Genomic DNA, 22,981 nt, shown 5'->3' with positions numbered 1-22,981 from the left:
AAACGGAGATTTCACCCAATGTGACCTTTACCCTCTTGCTATTTAACCTTCCTCTCACCCCCACCCTAACCTTAACCCTCTTGCGCATGCAACACTTTGTTTCTACTTGTATCGTCCCTCTCAAACACGGTTAAGGGGAAGTTTAGAATGAGAAACAGGGTTAAAGTTAGGATGGGGGTGAGGGAAGGGTCAAATAGCAAGAAGTTAAGAAGTTAAATGTCGGTGAAATGTGCGTTTTACGGCGGGCGTCACCTCCCAACACATCGGGACTCCCATCGGGTCGGAAACAAACGCTTGGTCACCCAGCGTCATTTTTTGACACTTCAGGTGTGAGAATGTGTTGGTTCTGACATGTTGTGGAGTTCCTATTGCTAATAATTAGCTCCTACTAGCTGAAACGTACTCTAATTTCTCCTGGCCTGAAATTCAATACAGCCTTCTGCAGTTGTAAGCCATGATGGGAGAGTCTGTGAATGAAAACATTTCCCTGTGACCTAGAAGAGACTGGCTTCTTCTCGCCCGACCGTTTACCCATCTATTCTCTTTAGTGGCTGATGAAGGACACAGAGTTTGAAGATTACTTAATCTCCCTCCTCATTTATTCCCCCTTCTGAGACCCTATTACTCAGTTGTATTCTTCCCAGGTCATTTACATGGTACGTTAGGCGACACTGGAATCATCGTCTGTCTCTGTATTTGCTTTGGGATCACAATCCGGTCCAGGACCTACCCACGTTTGCCCGATTTCACCACAGAAACACTTCAGGGCATTGTACCTCCTCTGGATAATGACACACATTTACAGAATAGAAGCAGCACTTTGTGTCCGAGACAAATTTTCTGATCCTTCAAGGATCTGCTTTGGAATATGTGGCAAGCTTCTGCGGGCGAGAACAGAGCAGGTATTCATGATCACCCATGCACTAAAATAGCAGCTGTTTGCACTGATTAGTTCCTCTTTCTGTTGTCTAAGGACAGAGGATCAGTAAAATCCTCTGTGAAGGTCTGGAAAGGGAAAGCTCCGTTATATTAAAGGTTCAGTGATAACACGAAGCCTCACTTCCTCACTAACACAAACACCTATTTCATTTTCTTTGCTCATCTTCCGCCATTCCTCCACGTGTCCCAAGTTCAGATAATTTATCACCCAGAGGAGTGCACGGCTGAACTGTTCAGGCTTTGATCAGGATGTATCTGTTTCATGTTAGAATAAAGGTCCTCCTGCTCTGCACAGGACAGCTTTGTCTTGTCTCCCCTACAATGAACAGCCCTTGGACAACATTAACATTTCACATGGACCTAAAATAAAACTGGCGTGAACAAACAGCAGAGAAATTTAAGCCACTAAGCTTATCTGAACTGAATTTTTGCCAAAGCTCAACCCATGTCATAAAAATCTGAGTACTTGCCGACATCATGAAGGTTTCATTTAGGCATTTCTTCTCTTTGTCTTTGATGTTGAGGGTCATGGCAGACCTGCGCTCACTTTTAACCAACTCCAAGTCAATAAACGAAGCCCTGGCATTGGTGCGCAGGGCATCCAGAGTAACCGTGTAACGGATATCTAAATAAGACGAGCAAAACAGAGATCTGAGTGGTAAAAACTCAACAATTAGAGAGTGAAACTGACTTCTGGGACCAGAAATTTGAACGGGAGGTGTGTAGTTGACCTGCGGCAGAATTAGGGTCCTTCTGGTGAGATTTTACAAGGTAGTGGAAACAGAATGTGGTGGTCACACACACAGATTTGTGTCCTCGATGTGTACACTGGTACTGGGACTGCTGCAGGTTTATTTTAACAGGGTCAAAGGTCATGTTGGCATACAGCTCTGCAACATCTCTGGTCCTGGGGAAGAGGAGAAAACACATTTCTTCTAGCAGCTTTTCTCTCCAGTCGGCATAACAACTGTACTATACTATACTGTGAAATAGGGAATAAAGTGTTAACATGCAATTCATCACATGTGCATTAAAGTCAAAGGTTGCATTTCTGCATTATAAATATTATTGCATGTGTGCATTTTTCTTTAAAAAAGTAAAAGTTCTGCATTGTGAGCCATGCAGCTCGGCTTCATCTCTCAGTCCAGGAAGTTCCAAATGATTTTTTAGCTGCTTCGTCTCTTGGGAAATGGAGTTTTCACACAGTTTGAGTGGAGCTCCTGCCAGTAAAAGCCATAGGAGACGGTCTGGCTGAGATATTAAATCACTGTGTGGGCTGGCGCTTCAGAAGATTGTGAGTTGATTCAGCATTCTGCCGCCCAACAGAGAACTAGGCGGAAGTTTTAACACAGAGATCATTAGGAAGCTGTTTGTCTTCAGCGTACAAGCCCAGTGGGACACGTCCAGCTGTCCAAACCCAAATGAGACAATGCACAGTGGAAGTATAAGATGATGAATACACAGGACAAGCCCTGCTGCTGGAGTGGAATGTAAGAAAATGTTTATACTGTATGCGAGGATCAGCCCACTCACCAGAACAGCGAAGCCCCTCCTAGGCCTCCTATGGTAACATCAGTGATCCCATCTCCATTTAGATCCATCACTCCATGTATGGACTGACCAAAGAACTTCATCTTTTCTCCATCGCCACCTGCAGGAATGTGCTGCAGAGACACCAGAGCAAAGCAGAGCAAGTTAAAGAGATGGTACGATGCTTGAACCATGACATACCTCTTGATTCTGACCTGAACAAACTTCTTTTTCAGTGATTTCCTATCTCCATGGTAGATGTAGACAGCACCTCGGTGGTCATTCTCAAACGGAGCACCAATCACCACATCATTGAACCCATCAAGGTTCAGATCTGACACTGCTGCTATGGCTGTGCCAAACCGAGCTCCACATGGTTCATTTTTATTGGTGCAGCTGGCTGAGTGGGCGGTACAACACGACTGCTTCACAGGTTTCAAAGTAAACGTGAGCACAAAACGCCCTTTCTGAAAAATAAAGCCCATGAGAGATATCTCCACTGTTTTCAAAGCTAATTCAGTAAGGACATTGGAAACCAACAGCAAAAACCATGAACCATTTTCAGTGTTGTGTACCTGATCGAGCTTATAGACGTAGACTTGCCCCTGCTCATCTCTGTCTGAGCCCATGTACATTGGAGCTCCAACAAGAAGGAGGTCTGTGAAGGAATCCTTATCTACATCAACGGTCTGCAGGACGCTCCCGAAATAGGAACCAATCTGCAGAGACAAGCAAAAAATTGTCATTGGTAAAGGTTGAAATGGTTCAGTAACACTGTGACCAGTTCATGTCCAACACGGATACATTTACCTTTAACAGGTGAGGAGTGTACAGCCGGATCTTTGCTAGATTAAAAACATTTCTGTTTCTAATTGAGAACTTGTGGATTTCGGACCTGAGCACCTTAGAAGCTAATTGTGTAGTCATGTGTTTCCTCTGGAGAGCCCTGACTTGACCTTCAGGACAAATGTGTGGAACTTTATGGTTATTTCTCAGGGATTCCCAAAGTGTGATGCGCGCACCCCCGGGGGTGCGCAAGCTGCCGCTAGGGGGTGCGCGAGGTGAAAAGTGTAATGGCTGCGGAGCTCAGAGAAGTCTGTCAGATGTCACCATTAGCGTAGCCAGAAACTCATTTGTGGGCGGGCCAAAGAAAAAGTAAGTGGGCCCAATAAATGTAATTGAAAACAAGTATATTTTTGCGTGTGTGTCCTCCGCATATGCCCTAACTTCATAATAATAATGCGCCGAGCTTCAGCGCTCTGGCCTGCGCACACCAATATGTTCCGTATTTGATCATTTTTAACGGTGTTGGAGGAATCTGAAGGTGAGTCATTCTGGCAGATTGTAATTAACACTTGTCTCATGCAGGTGTTCTGACATTGTAAACCTCACACACAGAACATTGTGGATGTAACAAAATAAATCAAGAAATGATTCCCATTCAGGCTATCAACAGCGCGCTGAAGATCTGAAGTTCAGAGTGCTTCTGTCAGAGGTCAGACGCGTTCCAGCGGAACCACGGCTCACGGGTGCACAAGTGAGCACATCTGGGCTGGGCAGAAGTCATTTTACAACATTGGTTTAAATAGCGCCAATAACGAGACGCGGTGACTTAACGCTGCAAGTTGTGAAGCGCGTTCCATCCGCGAGCCGCATCACTAAGCGGAAAGTGAATGCATCAAGCATAAACCAAGCTTCATGGAGCTGTGCCGCGTGTGCGCGGGCACACACACACACACACACACACACACACACAGAGAATCAATAAGCGCGCACGCCGCGCAAACTCTGGCGCGCCGTCAGACTGAAGGCAGAAATTAGCGCTGCCTCCTCTGCGATAAAAACTTTTGATTTTATAACAACATTTTTAATTCAAGGTCAAATTAAGATATTAGCTTCTATTTTGGGATGACGTATTAAAGTCGGGTCCGCTCCAGCCAGTGACTCCGAACCTGAACTCATGTTACTGCAGCATTTGTTGTTCCAGTCCACATGGCAGCGGATCGCAGATTCAGCCACACCATAAAACAGCAATAAGTCGGTCTGAGGTAAAAGTGAACATCATGGCTATATCTTGTCCCCTATAGACATTTGATTACGCACAAGTAGGTGTCCAGCTCAAGTTTACCTGGTCACACAGGTTAAACGTTCCTACTTTAAGAAAACCGTTAAATTGCATTGTTTATGTGCTACCTGGGCACTCTAAATATTTATTTAAAATTAAATCAAAGGAAATTGTAATGGTATCGAATGTTTATTAATTGCTATTTAAAAAATGAAAGTAATGGGGAAAAAGGTCGATCATATTTTTTTAACCCTTTCTGTTTAGCTTGACGTCTGATATATATATATATATATATATATATATATATATATATATATATATATATATATATATATATATATATATATATATATATATATATATATATTGCTATGCCCTGATGTGGGGGCTGGGGGGTGTGTCGACATGGACGGGACATAGAAGGGGGTGCGCGGCTAAATAAGTTTGGGAACCACTGATCTAGACCAAGAGCTGCACTTTTACTCAAAAACTTGGTTCAGGTGATCCAGAATGCTGCTGCCAATGAGAATTGTGAGCAGATTTCTCCAACTTTACACTTCATAGATTCCTTGTAAGATCCAGAGTTCAGAGAGATCTTATTATTACATACACTGCAAAAATAAGTTTCTAAAACAGTAAAGCTATCTCTCAGTGGAGTAAGCAAAAGTTGCTTGGTTAAAATCCTTAAAGCAACAAAAGACAGTTTATGAGCTAGAGCTTTAACATTGATCTCAGTGACTGACATCCAGGTGCTGGTCCCAAAATTAGAATATCACGACAGAGTTAATTTATTTCAGTCATTCCATTCATTATATATTCTCATTATCTATATTAATATTAAAATGCATTGTTTAAATTTCTATATCTCTCAATCTTTTCCCTAACTGGAGGTTCACTCTCGGAATCAGCTGCACACGTTTGAGCATCTGGAAGCATTTATTGTGTAAGATGACAGAAAAACCTTCACCTGTTCTCCTTTCAGTATCTGCGAAACAACCACTCTGTCATTCTTCACTTGGTAAACAACAACTCGACCCGTGTGGTTGTACCGCGGTGCCCCGGAGATGTACAGCACTCCTTCAGGGGTGGATGCAGATTCAACATCATATCCTGAATAAACAAACAAACAAACAAAATAATGGGAATTGTTTCTAATTCATCATGTCAATATAAAACCCACACTCTGGCTTTCCATGTGGGCTATTTAAAAATCCTGCTTTTTGCTTCTGTTCATGTCTGCTTTTGTGGAGGAAACTGTAACACGCTGGTGGAAATTGGAACACACACCTCTGACATCTGCAGTCTAGCCTTCTGGTCCCACTATGAGCCAACAGCAGAATTTACAGTTCGTGGACCTTCCAGCACTCCCTCTAATGACATGTTGATTACATAAATTGATATTAAGATGCTGTGGTTGCTTTAGGAGCCATAAAAGGCAGCGAGACAGAGAGAAGAGACCATATTCATCATTTGTGCCACCAGAACTCCTGTCTGAGTCAGAAAAAGTACACATCTCTCCCCTCTTCACAGCAAAAACTCCACATTTGCTCTGCAGCTGCATTATTTTACTGAATCCCTTAAAGGATGTGACTCTGCTTTCTTTTTCAATTTAAGTTATCAAAAATGAAGAAAGTTACTGAAATACCAGCTGAGGAGAAAAAGGAGTTGTAGTCATTTTGATTAAAATGCTATTAAGGTATTATCATCATTTGTAATTATTAAACAGCGTGTTGAGTCAGTCTTCTATTTATGACAAAGCTGATCTCCTGAAAAACTCACCGAGGTACCCGGCTAGACCTTCGTACCCAGCCTCTGATTTTGGATCGTAGAATTGAGTGTTTTCTGGAATCACTGTTTCAGTAGCAGTTTGCACGATTACTGTCCCGTTCCAGTCATACGCTCCAACTGCTCCCAGTAACACACCGTCCTACGAGAGACGACACAACAAACATGTGTCAGAGCACCTGAACATCTGATTGGAACCAAGAACAACTGAAGTGATGACCTTTTGTCTCAGACTCAGGACCTCGTAAAACCAAACGTAGGATGATATGATACACATAATCCTAAAAATGCCGCCTCTTTAACAGGATTTGTACTTTCCACAAAAACCTGCTGTACTTTTTATTTATTTATAGCTTTAACCATGAAGATCCCATTGAGATTAAAAACCTCTTTTACAAAGGAGATCTGGCTAGGACAGGCAGCAGCAATGTATCTTGCACAGTTAATTAAACACAGCTGAAATATTAAATTAGAAAAGTTAATAAAGACAATAAAATGTTAAATAAAACTATTGCATCTCATGAAGTTGACCTAAATTTACATTTTTATGTTTTTTTTTTTTGCTGTTATCTTGTTAAAAAACAAACTATCATTCAACATTTTTTAAAAGGCTAAATGTTCAATATTTATTTATGGCTCTAATCTAAAATTGAATCAAATTCTAATAACAACAAATGTCTTCATATGGTAAATCACTATATGTGATTACAAATGATTCAGAATAAAAGCACACATGAAATAGAATAAAATAAAAACATCAGAACAGATCAAATAGGGTTTACAGAAGTTTAACAGTATGGGATCAAATAAGTCCTAATAAGGATTCAAACAGCATCTTTGACACTATGACCGTTAGCATGAGTCATCATTTTCATCCTGCATGAGGATGAAATCGGCCTCAGGCCCAGAGACCATGCGACAGAGGAGGTGATAAACAGGAAAAGGAACATTACAACTCTTGTTTTTAAACTAATGCAGGAAATACCTTTCAAATGAATTTAAGAAAGAGGCTAAATCACCAACCATCCTGATTTAGACCCACACATGTTGACGTAAACCTTTTTCTGACTCACATGCAGGCAGACTAAACACCCCAGCACATAAAGGCTTCTGTGTTTCTAAGCTTTTATTGGCTGAGGTGAATCACCAAAGGGCTGAAGATAAAACTACAGCTCCATGCAGTCAGAAACACTTCTCTTTTGATTACCTCTAGACTTATTGCAAGTGTGCAATCTACTTCCTCCATAGGTTTGTCACATCATGTGCAAATTGGGTATCTGTTAGTTAACCATGCATAAATAAAAGGATGTGGACTTACTTCAGAAGAATGCACACTAAATCCAGCTTGGGACATCTCCATCTCAAAGGAGGATGTTGAGTTACCAGAAGTAGCTGAGAGTAAAAAAAAAAAAAAAAATCTGTTGAGTACATTTAAACAGATTATAATGAAATTTTAAGTATCTTGATGTTGTTTTTTAAATTTTGCAAATGTATCTACACTGAAACATTGATCAGAATAGCCAACATGGATTCAGAACACTTGGATTTAGATTCTCGGGGAATTTTAGAAAATATCACCTTTTCCAACAGGCTTAATTGGATTTCTAAAATGAAAATGATTTGGTGCGTCTAGCTGGTACATCTGTCTCCTGGCTGTGGCTTCATCTGACTTTGAGTAAATATGTGCAACTCCCAACACATCAAGCTCCTGCATCGAAGCTATGAGGTGAATGTCTGATGGTCGTGTTTCTGACTCTACCTTCCAGAGCAATAATCTTCTTGCCCAGTGAGTCTACGATATTCACCAGAGCCAACTCATCAGACACGTTGAAGAAGTGATCATGTAACGGCTCACTGGAAACAGACTTTATCTCTTTAATAAAGTTCTCCACCTCTTCTTCCCCTGCGCTGTTCCGCCTGTAGGCTCCTAAAACCTGGAAACAACAAACATCAACAGTTTCATCTTGTCACACCTTGATGGTTTAATCCCCCAATCCACCCCCTTAAAGGCTGAGTGTCAGTCAGGGAGGCAATGGGTCCCATTTTTGAAGTATTTGTTATGACCCGACAGGGAATCGAACCCCGACCTCCCAGAGCAGAGACTCTACCACTAGGCCACTGAGCTGGTAAGCTGGTTTGGGTCCAGCTCCTGACAATCTTTTACATTTATTTTAGTTGCTACAGTGCTGTGAAAAGGTATTCACCCCTTTTAACAGATTTCTTTTTGTCACACTTATAAATGTCAGATTTCAACATGAAATACCTCTCATGAAACACCATTTAGCAGTAATATTTTAATATTGTGACATCACAAAAAGGGACTTTTTGTCACATAATTCATAAAACCAAACATGATGGTTTTTATTCACGTTTGGAGTGTTGATAGCGGAGACCCACATGGCAGTACAGAAGGATGCAAAAAGGTGAGTTTTGCATAAAAAGTCCCCTTTAATAACCTAGTTCTTGTGAGAGAGAAAGTTAATAATAAATCACACATTAATGAGGTACGATCAAATACTCTAAAAAGTATAATTTCATACCGTGATCTGAAAGAAAGCTAGCCTAGAACCTAGACCGTCATTTGACGAAGCAAAAGTGACGGTTAAGCAATGCTCTATTGGAACCTCGCAGCTCCGGCAAGTATTATGGTTGGCCAACTACAGCATGTTTGTTTATAAAAATTATGTATTATTTTATGGTTTTTTTATGTTTTATGTAGTTCTTCCATGATGCAATGGCAGATTGCCCCATTGACTTACATCCGTAGCAGTCCAATCACAGCGCTCCTTTGGTGGGCGGAACGTTACTGATACAAATGACGGTGACGGCTCATGTGAAACGGCTTTGGCATCAACTTTGAACTATTTTGACCTTTCTTTGACACAAGAGCAGAAAGAGGTACTTAGGCTTTTTTTTTTAAGAAAAAGTATGTGTTTGTAAATTTGTGTTCTTTGACGAAGTATGGCTGACCACCTCGTTGACTGACGTCCATAGCGGTGAGTCCGTTGCATAGTTTATTTACCAATAGCATGTGGAGACAGTTTGAAAGACATCTGTCGATCCCATACGATTACTGAGAGCCATCAAGGGACCATGGCCAGAATATATAATCCCATGTAAAATTGCTTGTCAGGCTAAAACAAATCAAGAAAAACAACTCACTTGGTAAAGAGTAAGGTAAGACGTACTGATTGAACAATAAGGAAGTTACAGGGAAGCAAAAGTGCATTAGTGGGACTGCTCCAAGGCCAAAAGACCGTACAAAGTCCATTTACCATTTACTGAAAAAACATCTTGATAACCCCAACACTTTAGGGAAATGTAAGAAAAACGTCCCACAGTCAAAGATGGTGGTGGCAGTGAGTTGGTCAAGCATGACAGAAAAATCAGACGTTTTCAAACGCTCAAAGGTTACTTATATTGATGTTCCAACCATGCTTTTATTTCTCCCAATTCAATTCCGAGTCATTTAATTTTGACTATTGCCCATACCAAGTCCTGATCCGACACTTTTCAGGAAAAGGTTAAAAAAATAAGAAGACAGGAAAAAAATTTCAGGAACATTAAAATATGAAGAAAACACAGTTTTTTTAAGTTTCACTTACACTTATTTTAGAATTACATGCATTAAAATTGTGTTTGTATAATGAATATATTTCAAAGTTGTTTACTCCTTCAATATGCAGCTGCAAGCAATGCGTGTCCCTGTGCCAGTTTAAAATACCACCAAGCTGCAGACATTTTAGCTCTCCTGAGGAGACACATTACAGTAGCTCTGCGTTAGCCTGCTTGCTAACAGCTGCATCTTGGCATCAGAGTCCCTGCCTGCCTTAAATTACAGGATGTGACGTTATTGTGTTGTTTTCCTACAAGAAACAAATAATTCTGACATAGAGGAGGTTATTGAAATCAAAATTAAGCCATTGTGATTCCATTTGAAAATATCTACATCAGGATGAATTTAATATTTCATATTTGTTGTTTTAAAAGGTTAAATCCGATATATTTCTCCCAATTCTTTTAAAATCACGTGATTGTATCAAACCATATTATACTCACAGCAATTCCAAACCTCTCGATGCCATCTTCTTCACATTTTCCTATGACCTCCTTTTGTTTATAATTGTCATGCGACTCCCCATCAGTCAAGATCACCATGACTTTCTTTGCATCAGGTCGTGCACCCCTCTCTGGCATAAAAGCCTCCTTCCTAAATGGGTCAAAAACATGAAAGTAAACATCAGAAAACTGGATTGGCAGAAAACGAGTGAAATCAAATATTATTTAGCATTTATGTGTCTAGATTACGTGAACAGAAAGTGTCACTCGCACCTTACTACTTCACTACAGAAAAAGAGTCAGTTCTATGCATCGTTTTGCTACATTTGCTCCGATGAATGGAAGAGAATGAGCTTTGCGTACCTGGCTGTGTCAATGGCCAGGAAAGTGTGTGTTTGTCGCCCTCCTTGCCGAGGAAGATTCCTTACAAAGTCCTGAAGCATAGCACTGTTTTGAAACTGGCTCAGGTTGACGCGGTGAATCACATCCTCACCATAGGACACTATGCCCACCTAAACACACACACACACACACACACACACACACACACACACACACACACACACACACACACACACACACACACACACACACACACACACACACACACACACACACACACACACACACACACACACACACACACACACACACGTGCGGGTTTGTCTTGTAAATTACTTTCCACATTAAACATATTTTTCCTTTCTCTTCTTTAATGTCATTCGCTCCTCGTCTGCCCCTCCTAAGGAAGTGGCTTGGTCTGGTGGAGATGCTGTGACCTAATATTGTTTTTACAGAAGCCTTCAGCTGCCATGGAAGATGTGATTTTCAACCACCAGACAAACTCACCACTAAGCTTTCCATTCCTTCCTCTGTGGAAACGTCTGCAAGTTCCAGACCAGACCAGCTCATCGTGCTCATAACAAAAAATAATCTGAAGCAGAACTCGGGCAAGTTCACAAAAGTAAACCTAAGGTTAAACTTAATAAGACAAAGAGTGAGATTACTTCAGGAGCAGATCTATGGTGATCCTCAAGGGACAGTTCAGGAAGATAATGAGCAATTGTGTTTTGACAGCCATTTGAACGACTGTGTTTATGAATAAACATATTTAACTAACCTGTGAACGATCTGGTCCTATAGTGATGTTACTCAGGAAGCTGATCATAAAGTCAACAATGCTTTCCCATGGATGAATGCTGTTAGACCCATCCAGCACAAACACAATGTCCAGATTCTTTGAGCATTCTGGGGATAAAGTAGAGTAATTACAGTTAGTAACAACGTTACTCGTTTAGTAAACAGGCACACCACTGACTACACTGGAACCAGTTCTATACTTTTTTCAAACTGGCCTAAAAATGATACAGTCCATTGATTCCTTTCAAAATACAAGGATAATGCAACACAACCAGTCTGAGATCGATAGGTGGATTGGTGCTGCATCTGCAGTGATGTGGGCGTTGCGCTGGTCTGTCAGGATGAAGAGAGAGCTGAGTCAATCTACGTTCCTACCCTCACCCATGGTCACGAGCTTTGGGTAGTGACCGAAAGAACGAGATCACGGATAAAAGTGGCCAAAACGAGTTTTCTCCACAGGGTGTCTGGGCTCTCCCTTAGAGATAAGGTGAGAAGCTCGGTCATCCGGGAGGAGCTCGGAGTAGACCCGCTGCTCCTCCACATTGAGAGGAGCCAGTTGTGGTGGCTCGGGTATCTGATTAGGCTGCTTCCTTGGTTAGATTTTTAGAGCTCATCAAACCAGGAAGAGACCTAAAGGAAGACCCAGGACACGTTGAAGGGACCATGTCTCTCGGCTGGTCAGGGAATGCTTTAGGATTCCCCCTGGAGTAGCTGGCCTAAGTAGCTGGGGAGAGGGAAGTCTGGTCCTTCCTGCTTAGGCTTCTGCCCCCGCAACCCAACACCAGATAAGCGGTTGAAAGTGGATGGATGGAGAAATATTTGTCTTTTTAGATAGTTACTTTTAAACTTGAATCTGCTGTATTTATTTGGATTTATTGGATCATCACAAAACTGTAAGACTACATTCGAGGAAACCTACTGAGAACAATATTTGTGTCTTTAGCTGCAGGAATCCCAACTGGTCACAGTTTCCACCAAGGGATCACTAAACAACAGTTTTTGAAATTAAATATCCAGAAAATAATCCCACAAGATGCAATTACAGAAGAAAAAAAACAGTTGGGTTATTAAATGAATAGTTCTTGTCTAATAAACAGTTGCTTCAAATCTGATTTTCCAAATGCTGAAACACAATTTTGAGTTTTTTATTTGAGGAAAATGTCACATTAAAATTCATCCGTATAAATAGATAGAATAACTTAGGTCTACTTTTAAACAACTGTAAAAAATCTAAACCTCTTCAGATGTGATGAAGCATTAAATAACTGTGTTTTTACAGCTATTTAAAATACGCTGCTTCCATATTTGTCACCGATAAAGGATGATTCACAGAAAAACGAATACGAGAACTAGAAAGCAGCCAGGACTGGAGATCGTTTACTCTCCACTTTTTTTCTTGGCCATTTCCTTCCAGGGAGACTAAACGCAGTCCCAGTAAACTGTCTCCTAACTTGGGCATACAGCACAGCAGATGGACTGGGAGCAACAGAGAGTGGCAGACAAGTTTATGTTAAGAAGAATGCTCTAATCTTCCCCTTCTCTATAAGGGAGGGTGAGTTGGATGACTTGGGTGGTGCCGCAATGATTGGTAGATAATAATCTCTTATACTGACAAATGCCATCACGTCCTGCACAGAGCAGCTGATTATGCGTTAGACAGGCTGCGTACTTTGCACTGCGGGAGCAATGGAGTTCAGGATCTGGAAGGAGGAGCTGACGTTGGCACAGATGCCTGAGATAAACTCCTCGTCGCCACATTCATAGCCGTACTGAGGACCACACGCCTGTGGAGACAAGAGACACACACAAACAAACTGAGACCTTCACAGGCTGTGACTGGCTAGCTTTCCACCAGAGGTCATGGGTGAGAGAAGGGTCAGGGTTACTGGGGAAGGATAGCATAGAACCCCAGAGGAAAGAGCTACTCAAACTGAGAGACACACTAGAGATCCCAGAGGTCTCCTCAGAGAGCAGAAGGAAGAAGCAGACTGTGAAAATATCTCAAAAGCTACAATTAAACCTTTGGGCTCTATTTGATTAGACATTTTCTAATGTTTTGATAACAAAATGGTTTTTGTTTAAAAAAAGCCTGTGTTAAAAAGATGCTAACTGAGCTAACTGCTAACGATGGTCATAATATAAGACATTTCTATGGTATTTTATTGCTCTGATCCCTGTTCCATTGTTTAGTACATATTAGTGTGTTCAAATGCCCAGGTCCCATGGATCTGCGCCTGCTAATGACGTCACACTTCATGATTTGCTGGACGTTGGTCCGTTAATATTGAAGATTTTGGTTGGTCCGGACAAATTGTGAGAGTTACGTTAGCATGTTCATCTGATGGGGTTGCGATTTTCACCAGTTGTAGTTCTCCGTAACATATGTGGATGGAGGACTATTGGAAAGAAATACATCGTTACGTTTGTAACTGATATTTGATCCAATAAATATTCCTTGACTGCACACCATAAATAAATGAAATTGTCTACATGGGAAAAATAAGGCTGGCTCTATTTGAAATAACTTTACTGAACAAACAGCAACAACGTACGAACAAAGGAACTATAGTGAAGAATTCAACACTTGGGCCTTTACAAACAGCAAAGGGTGGCACATGAATTGTTTTGAGAGCCATTTTGTTGGGAGAGTAAAATAATAATTTCAGTGCTCAGCTGGTTTTAGTTGGTCCGAGTGACATCATCAGCGAGAGCAGATCCCCAACCAGATGTGGTACCTACACTGAACAAAAGACAGTAGAACCAAAACAACTATAGCTTTGACATTGTATCACCACGTGTGGGATATCTGTCTCCTCCAACAAAATATTTCCTCGTGAACTGGGCCCGAGCAGACAAATATACACAGCTACAGCTAATTTCCACCTTCAAATTGAGAGTAGACTGTTGTATTTCCACTAACAATTGTCTGAGAACCATCAAGTCAGAAGCGTTTGAACATGGGTAGAGTGGATCTTGCACTATCACTATGGAAAAGTGTGACTGAATTAAGTAAAGTGAACAACAGAATGAGAAAGGTAGCGATGTCCATCGATATAATTATGACTGCAAATTTTCACTAGATTTACTAAACACACATACTATCTAGCTGGTGATGATGATGAAGCTTTACACAAACCTACTCATTTAAACTAGAAACGGTGTTAAATTAAAGAATATAAACATAGAAGGTTAAAGGCTTTTAGCATTAGTAATGTGTCAAGGACTCGGTCACAAGCAGCTGAAAATGATCGTTTACTTAATGTTTCATTTGACTAAGTCTCTGGACCACCTTAACAATGATCATTCATGTGCCTTGTGGTTTTCACCTCTGTTCAATGAGATCATCAGGCTGAAACTGAAGTCTTAACAGAAGAACTTTAACGTCACACAAAATATTAATTTCTTCATCCGTAGAGCTGAGTAGTAGTGTCCTATTACGTTCCCTGGGCATTTAGACTGATTGAGGAACAGTGAAAGTCAAACATAACGTTTTGTGAACCTAGTGAACTTATATTAGCTGCAGGAAGTAAGTGAAGTCCGTTCTTTTTTTTTCTATGGAAAATGTACCCAGCCTTCTTACCAGAAATCCTCCACTGGGATTGGTCACCAGTGTAGTTCCCATGTTCATGTTTTCCTTTTTCTCACTCACTTTGGGAATAGTTGTGTTTTCTAGAAAAAAAAGTAGGATGAATAAACAGAATGAGACAAACAGAAAAGAAGCACAGAAGATGAATGGCTGAACAAATTCTTCTTCCTCATTTTCCCACAGGAAGAGCACTGCTCGCTCTCATTTCTGTCCTGTCGCGTAGATGTAATAATCACATGGTTAAAAATAGTTTGTTTTAGTACTGTAGGATATCCCTGAGTTTGGCTTTGGTTGTTAAACACAGCTGATGAGGAGGGAAAACGAGGCAAGAATCGAATCATTAAGCAATAACAACATGTGGCTAAATTTAGCTTCTAATGCCTGATGTTGGGAATGCTCTGGAACGTATTTTGCTGTTCCCTTTGGAAAGATCCACATTCTCTCACAAACAGGTCCATATGCCATTCCAACTCGGAATCAGCTTCCCCAGAGGGCAATTGATGGGAAATTTTAAAACTATCAACGAATCTGTGTTTGGATTTTTTTAACACTTAAGTTTAATCAAATTTTCTAAACATAACAACTGGCATTCGAGATTTTAACAAATCTGACCAACCATATATTTTGCATCGTGCACTAAATAGTGAAATGCGTTCAATTGTTTTATGCATTTTAACTGTTAATTATATGCTTGAAGGAAAAACACAAATATCCTGTTACTCGTGATTTATTTTCATGCAACAGGAAGCAGTCATAATGTCAGAAAACACTGAGAAATTAAAAGAACTAGAGGTGCCATTAAATTATTGAAATGCTTTCTACAACATACAGGCAAATGAAGTAGAAATCCACATATTAAAACTCCATTTACTATTTGTGCAAGACTATGTGATGTAAAAAAAAAACTAATTATGTTCAGTTAAGTTTTGCACATTAAAGTGACAATGTGTCGTTTTAATCTCTGGAACCCAGTTGTTGAAAAATATTGGTGGCTTTGCAACACATAGCCCACATGTGTCAGACACAAGGACCGTACATTTTTATGTGGCCCGCGAGATAAATATCAAAAATACACCGTAAATCCTCTAATACAGGCCCGGGCCTGTATTTGACTCAAGCTCATCAAGCTCCAGGCCTTTATTGGAAGGAGGGCCAGAATTAGAGGCAGGCCTCAGTTTCTATTTGAGCAAAATGAACTAATGGTTCGCTGGAGTTTTTGACAATTAAAATTGCGCCCACATTTTCAAAGTTAAACACATTTCTTTTAACAACGGTAGTTTCTGCTTCAGCCCTCTCCCCCCTCCCCCTGCGCAGCGGCCACAAACTCACTGATGCACCTGCAGCCTCTCGGAGTTCCTGCTGCTCTAAACATTAAAATAATTATTTCATTTTCTGTTCCTCACTTCTGATTACCTTCAATGGTTTCTGTTTGTTGCAACCACCAGGTACAAAAACTAACTTGTTTTTATTTGACTATTTTTCTGTCCTGTCTGTTTATTATCTTCCTGCATCTCCTCTCAATCCTAAAGAAAAACTGCTACCTGGGTTCATATATATTCACCTTATGAGTTACCTTTGAACTGCAGTTCTAAAAGATCTACCGACCGCAAAAACAGCGGAGTGCTCCCGGTCGCATCAGTGAGGTGCGTCACCGAGGACAAAACAGGTGATGCGCCCCGATCCACAGCAGCGAAACGCATCAGGCACAAATAAAAGAATAAAATACAGAAAACATAAAAGGAAATGAGCCGACATGAACGATCGCGTGTTAAATTAGTTTTTGAGGTGGCGACACCTGATTTGATAATGTTACTGTGGCCGACTGGCCGTGCTCAGGACGCAGATGTCTGGAGCGTGTCAACAATCAGAGCTTTGCATGCGCAAGCTGGTTAAGGTTAGGATGGGGGTGAGGGGAAGGTTAAATTGCAAGAGGGTAAATTTCACAATTTGGTTAAATGTCAGTTTTACGGCGGGTGTCAGTATCGACGCTCTGGCACAGCACGTTGCCTCCCGACGCGCAGGAGCTTGTCACCTGCTGACAGCAGGCTGCTGTCTTTTCCGAGGACTGCAACTTGCCGGTCATTATCACGTGACAGCGACTAGTCGATGACAGGCATAACAAGTCACTATATAGCGGTGAAGTTGACTAGTGACTACCCCTGCTACTGCTCCCCAGAGTGTTCTGCAGCATAATCAGCACGTTCTCTTTGAACTTGATATGAAGTTTTCGCCTCCTCTTCGTCTCCGCACGGTTAAAGTTACCCTCGCGGTAATTAAATACAGGCTAATATTAGAGGATTTACGGTATTAAAACTGACCCGCTGGCCGATTTTACCACAAACACTACAACTCCCATGATGGTTTGTGGCGTTAGCCGGAACCGAACCGCCACCTCCTTTGTGTTTTTTCCAGCGTCTGCTGCTGGTGTCTGCAGCTCTGCTGTCTCGAACAAACTAAACATTCCTTTCACTCAGCACCGAGTTTACTCAGCTATTTGCAGACGTTGAAGCCCAGAAACAGAGATTTTAACCACTCAGTAATGTGTTCACGACTGACAGAGAAAGTTTTCCAACTAACTTCCAGACAGAGCTGATATAACTCCAGCGAGCAGCGACACGCTCAAATCAGCATGACTCTGTGGCTGCTGTAGTATTTATTTTTCCTCTCCGACACACAGCAACATGGTCAAGCTGCTCAGACATGTTCATCAGCACAAACCTATGTGAGCACCTGTTGTCATCTAAAGTTGTCATTATTATGATGAAGATGAACAAAACAACAGGAGTCTCCTCCTCAGCTCAGATCAACCCCATGATGCAGGTATCTGGCTGGAACAGGTGAGCATCACAGTAAACTAGTGGAGCAAACTGAGCTTTAAATATGTTGGTTTTATGCTCTTTTTCTGCTCCAAAACATGAAAGTTAACAGGTGAGATATTGCATTTTCATTTAAGATAAAATTATATTTTTATTTAGTTGTTGGCCTGTGAGAAAAGATTTAACCTACATTAAACAGGAACTGGAAAGGCTGCTGATAGATGAATAGAATAGAAAATCCCTTTATTGTTCCTCAGTGGGGAAAGCTAATATCACAGCAGCGATGGCACTTATTACATGAGGAAAATAGGAGAATAAAACATAAGAAAAATGAATAGGCAACAAGAAAACATAAATCTTGAATAGATTTAAAAAATGCTGAATATACCACGAGTAATGAATACCACTGATGCCTTTTATTTAAAATTGACTTGCTCGTGTGTAATTTGGTTATTCCACATTCAGTGTTAATGCAAAAATAAGTTAGTTTCCAAATTAAAAGGTTCAAAAATGCATATATGTTGATAAAGAAAATGTGCAAATTTGCTGTCACTTTTTCAAAATTGTTAACTTTGGCCCACAACTTCGTCACAGATTTACATTTCGGCCTAGTGTGAATTTGAGTTTGACAACCAAAAGTTGGGTCTAAAATACGTGAGTGGGTCTAAGTAAGGAAATATGGAAAATATATGGAAATAATTAATAAAGTATGTTCTCTAGCCTACAATCAGCTTTTGTCAAATAATTGTCAAAAAATAGTTCAATCATTTATCAATGAACATCTTTGGTACATTCCTTCTGTGTTCCATTATTTGGTTCTTTTCTGCAAACAGCGTAATAAAGATTTGTGTGACAGAGATTGGACCTCTATAGATGTCAGTCAACGGGGCAGTCCTCCACACATCATTGAAGAAAAAGCAAATACATCCTTTTTAAAATAAAAGACTAATAGTCCAGGAAGTCTAAAGTCTAAATAGTCCAGAGTTGATGCCAAAGCTGTTTGAAATGAGCCGTGGCCATCCTAGTTTCCAGTAACATTACGCCCACCAAACAAACTGGCCGGGGCTGCGGAGGTTCCAACAGAGTGCGGCTAGACCAACATGTAGAGCAAAATAATTTTGCTTCAACAACTGATGATCTAGCTAGGTGTGTTCTTGCTGTGTCTTTCTAAATAAATGCTTTCGTTCTTTTTAAACACGCGTCACTTCCTTCTCCGCCACCATCGGCGTCAGCCTGAAGAAGCCGGCAGCCATCGGCGAAACTGTAGCTACAAAACAGGTAAACAAAACTGTTTCTGTGTTTAAAAAGAACGAAAGCATGAACTGACGATCTAGATTTCTGAGCCCGGGAGATGTTCTAACAGTAAATACTGTTGTAAAATCAACTTATTAGTAGAAATTATTCTGTATGTAAATGCATGATTTGTCACTGGACAGAGTGCTGGCTGGTCACTTAATGTGTCAGCAGTGAACCAACACCCTCATGGCTGGAAAAGGTTTTCTGTAGTTGCACTACCACCTCTAAACACTAGATGTCGCCAGAGTGTCCGTGTTCCATATTCAACCTTTAACGCTCCTTCTTTTTTCCTGGAAGAAAGATCTGAAACTCGCTAAACAAATCTTCTCTTCTCCATGTCTAGTTGGTTGACGTCAGTTTGGTGAGATGAACATTTGTAATCTTCTACATCTTTTCACACAAAACCTTAAATAACGTTTGCTGTCGTTTGAGAATAAGCACTTTCTTGGCATCGAAATGTGTCTTTAAAATTCGTGAACATCATGGGTGAAATCCATGGCGCATATCAGAAAAATATCCTCTCACAGACTCACATTCATTTTTTTTGGCAGTTGGGGACCCATGATTCTGAAGTAGATGGTCGTGACTTAGGCTCTAGGCTTCCATAAATGATTCATTTCCATGTAGAGGGCCACGGGTGGACTTAGACGAAATACAAATAATGAAAAATGATCTACTTTATTTCAAAGAACATGATCAGAGGGTCAAATTTAAGCATTTTTTTACTGATTGCCGTTACTTTAATATTTTTTTAACTACGTACCCCAGCTTTAAGTTCTAAATTTGCAGCGTAGATCTAGTTTCTAAGCTGTCAGCTTATGGTTTCTTTAGCTCAGTTAACAATTTATGTAACCATGTGTAACATGAATTCAAATTTCCAAACAAAACGTCACCATATTGCAGCACCGTTTAGCAGGAAACCCCAAAATGACGGGTTTAGGATATCATTGCCAGTATTTCATCGGGGATAATGATCGTGGCAGCTTTGCTGCTTGAATGGAAGTGTGGTTAAAGATTACAACACAACAACGGCACTCTTTTCACGGTTTGGACTTATTCGGCTGGAACTGGGGGAAAGTGTAAACTCACGCTGGAGTTGGTGATGTGGGACCAGAGTGTGTTGTTGGTGATCACATGCTGAGACATGACTGAAGGCTCAAGAATCGTCAAACAAAATCCAAGTTAACAAATAATTAGAGAAGCTTGCTTCTAATTTAAGTTCAGCATACTGTAAAAACATAAACTTCCTCCAGTTTGCTGCTGAGGAGTCCGGCACCAGATGGAAGCAAACAATTTCCAGACTAAACTTGAGTTTTTTTTTAATCAAATTCAACCATATTTAGTGGTTATTTATTTACCAGCAACAAGATCCTATCTTCCTTCTAACTCCTTGTTCATTCTGAGGTATAATGTCTTTAAGGTTGCGCTCCCTTCTAGTTGTCCTTTTCTCGACACACAGAGGAACATTAGGATGGTTTGCAGCCTGCTGATCAGGAGCTGAGCTTGTTTATCTGCGTAATTACAAAAAATTGGAAGGATGTAACACTAAATCCCTGTTTACTTTCTGTCTTCCTGTTCCGACGCATCAACATCCTCCAGGATCACATGTTCATCTGACGTGAACATTTGACTCAGTGTGAGGTGAGTTAATTCGCCTCAAGGTTTTAATATTGTTGAATTTATATGCTTCCTTCACTTTGACTTGAAGGATTTTAACCCTCTGGAGGCAGGCGTTGCAGATTTGCCACATTAAAGCCTACCTACCTGGTTACTCCACATTCGTATTTCATGAGCATTTTTTAACTCAGAAGTACCCCTGAAGGACTTAGTTGATCGTCCTTTTATCAAAACTTGTTTTGAGCCTGAGAGGGTTAAAGTAGTGTGTGTGTGTGTGTTGTGCAAAGGAGAAGCCAGGTGGAAATGAGAAAAGCCCTGAAGCCTGTGTTGTTTTTGTTTTGAGCTTCCAGATGTGCAGGAGCTTCTGCACTAAAGCGGCTGCACGTTTTAAATATCCGCTGACTTTAATAGTCTTTTCCTTTCTTAGCACTGGAATGAAAAACTATCTCCAATGCAAACCCATGCCTATGCTTTTTATGTGTCATTCTTTGTGCTGATTACTTTCAGTGTTTGAGCTTTACAGCTCTGCCAGATGTTTAGAGAATAGAATGTCAGGGTCCACAACAGATGAGGAAATGGATTCAATCACACTTTAAAGTTTACGTTTTGGACATTTGTATTTTAGTCTGTATGAAAATTGCACGACATATAAGACAACAAAAGAAAAATAGTTGCTTTGTTCTATACCGTGGACTTTATGAACAGATAACTCATGTGCACAAATGTCTTTATTCCTTACCTGGCAGTTCCAGTTTGACACAAGTATTGTTTCTTTTTCCAACCGGACATTTGTAAACATCTCCTGTTCGGTAACGTGGCTGACCTGAATATGGCGATCCAATCAGAACCCTGAAAAAAATAATCGTGTTGGTTTGTCATTGAACTAAAAATGCAGCCAAAACCTACCCCCAAGTGTTTTAAGATAACAACAATACGTATGCTATTACTGAAATTATGAGTTGGCAGGTCAAAGTAGCAACTGTGAGGTCCACCTCTGAGGTCCACAGCTGTTAAAATCAGATTTAATTATACTTTGTTAAATTAGACATAAATCTCTGCTTCAGACTCACTGAGAAAGCTGTTAATGCTTATTATGAGTGGCCTGTGTGGCTCTCGTTTAACTTTATTATCAACTTAACCCAATTACACTGAAAAGCAAAAATAAAAACTCCTTTTGCATGTAATTATTCTCATTTCAGCTTGTTTTGCTGGATATTTAGCTGTTTTATTCTATCTGTAACTTTACAGGTGTGAGGTCAGCACGTGCGGCTATGTCACACAACCACGATGTGTGTGTGTGTGTGTGTTTCCTGAAATCATGTCACTTCATCAGTAAACTGATGCTAAAAACAGGCAGTCATCTGCCTTCCTATAAACACTCAGACTTATTAACATTCCTTAGCTCTAATGGAGTCATTTGAAAGCTAGAGGCAAAGAGCAACAACAACAAACTCCGCTCAGGGCTGCATGCAGCTGCTTGTCAGAAACACCACTGTGCAACAATTTATGACACACGACAGGTTTTCTTTTCATTTAGCAGGTAAATGTGTTGAATATATAGCATCAATGCCATGGTTTAGCTCAGAGTTTCCCAAACTTTTCATCTTCAGACCCACAAAATAGAAATGGTAAAGATTTATGAGCACAGGTATAACTGCTTTGACAACACAAACATGCCTAAAAACCTAAATTATTCAAAGAATTAAAAAAAGAATTTTTTCCCAGTTATTTTTATTGAAATTTTTTAACATTACCTTTTGAGAAACATAAACAAATTAAAAAAGAAAGATAAATAAAAACAAAACAAGAAACAACAACAAAACCCAACACTACACTTATTCCCACCCCCACCATAAAAAATCCATGTATGACTATTTATGTTTATGCTTAATTTATTTTTTATGTTTATTTATTTGGCAGATGCTTTTACCCAAAGTGATGTACAATTTTAAACGTATCGGGCATGCTGTGACTATTTAGTTGAGTTTATGTAACATTTATGCTAGAACTTTTATTTTGAGCTTTGCTCCAAATCCAGATCTCCATGGTTGATAAATTCAACCCGCCTTGATTCAATTAGATGAATTTATTATTGGTGTGAACATTAACATGATTTAACAAAGAACATTGGTCTTGCAATTTTCCAGA

The 22,981-nt window shown here is 40.3% G+C and overlaps 2 protein-coding genes across 2 annotated transcripts in view; both read right to left on the bottom strand.

The window, feature by feature from the left end:
• The window catches only part of LOC107373312 (homeodomain-interacting protein kinase 4-like), a 745,746-nt gene that overhangs the window by 452,675 nt on the left and 270,090 nt on the right, over positions 1 to 22,981 (bottom strand). The gene's annotated exons all lie outside the window — the stretch shown is intronic.
• The window catches only part of itga1 (integrin, alpha 1), a 91,009-nt gene that overhangs the window by 18,642 nt on the left and 49,386 nt on the right, over positions 1 to 22,981 (bottom strand). The window contains exons 3-17 of the mRNA XM_015942956.3: positions 21,573 to 21,682; positions 15,099 to 15,187; positions 13,188 to 13,302; positions 11,499 to 11,626; positions 10,742 to 10,890; positions 10,379 to 10,529; positions 8,079 to 8,253; positions 7,638 to 7,711; positions 6,314 to 6,461; positions 5,502 to 5,644; positions 3,045 to 3,188; positions 2,685 to 2,936; positions 2,473 to 2,603; positions 1,671 to 1,846; positions 1,410 to 1,564 (exon numbers count right to left, since the gene is read on the bottom strand). Coding sequence (XP_015798442.3) covers positions 1,410 to 1,564; positions 1,671 to 1,846; positions 2,473 to 2,603; positions 2,685 to 2,936; positions 3,045 to 3,188; positions 5,502 to 5,644; positions 6,314 to 6,461; positions 7,638 to 7,711; positions 8,079 to 8,253; positions 10,379 to 10,529; positions 10,742 to 10,890; positions 11,499 to 11,626; positions 13,188 to 13,302; positions 15,099 to 15,187; positions 21,573 to 21,682 — 2,140 coding nt within the window. The remainder of the gene's footprint in view (positions 1 to 1,409; positions 1,565 to 1,670; positions 1,847 to 2,472; positions 2,604 to 2,684; positions 2,937 to 3,044; positions 3,189 to 5,501; positions 5,645 to 6,313; positions 6,462 to 7,637; positions 7,712 to 8,078; positions 8,254 to 10,378; positions 10,530 to 10,741; positions 10,891 to 11,498; positions 11,627 to 13,187; positions 13,303 to 15,098; positions 15,188 to 21,572; positions 21,683 to 22,981) is intronic.

The sequence above is a fragment of the Nothobranchius furzeri genome, chromosome 6 (genome assembly GCF_043380555.1).
Source record: "Nothobranchius furzeri strain GRZ-AD chromosome 6, NfurGRZ-RIMD1, whole genome shotgun sequence".
Taxonomy (NCBI): Eukaryota; Metazoa; Chordata; class Actinopteri; order Cyprinodontiformes; family Nothobranchiidae; genus Nothobranchius; species Nothobranchius furzeri.
Note: the sequence above shows the minus strand (reverse complement) of the source record. Positions and strands in the feature narration are given on the sequence as shown.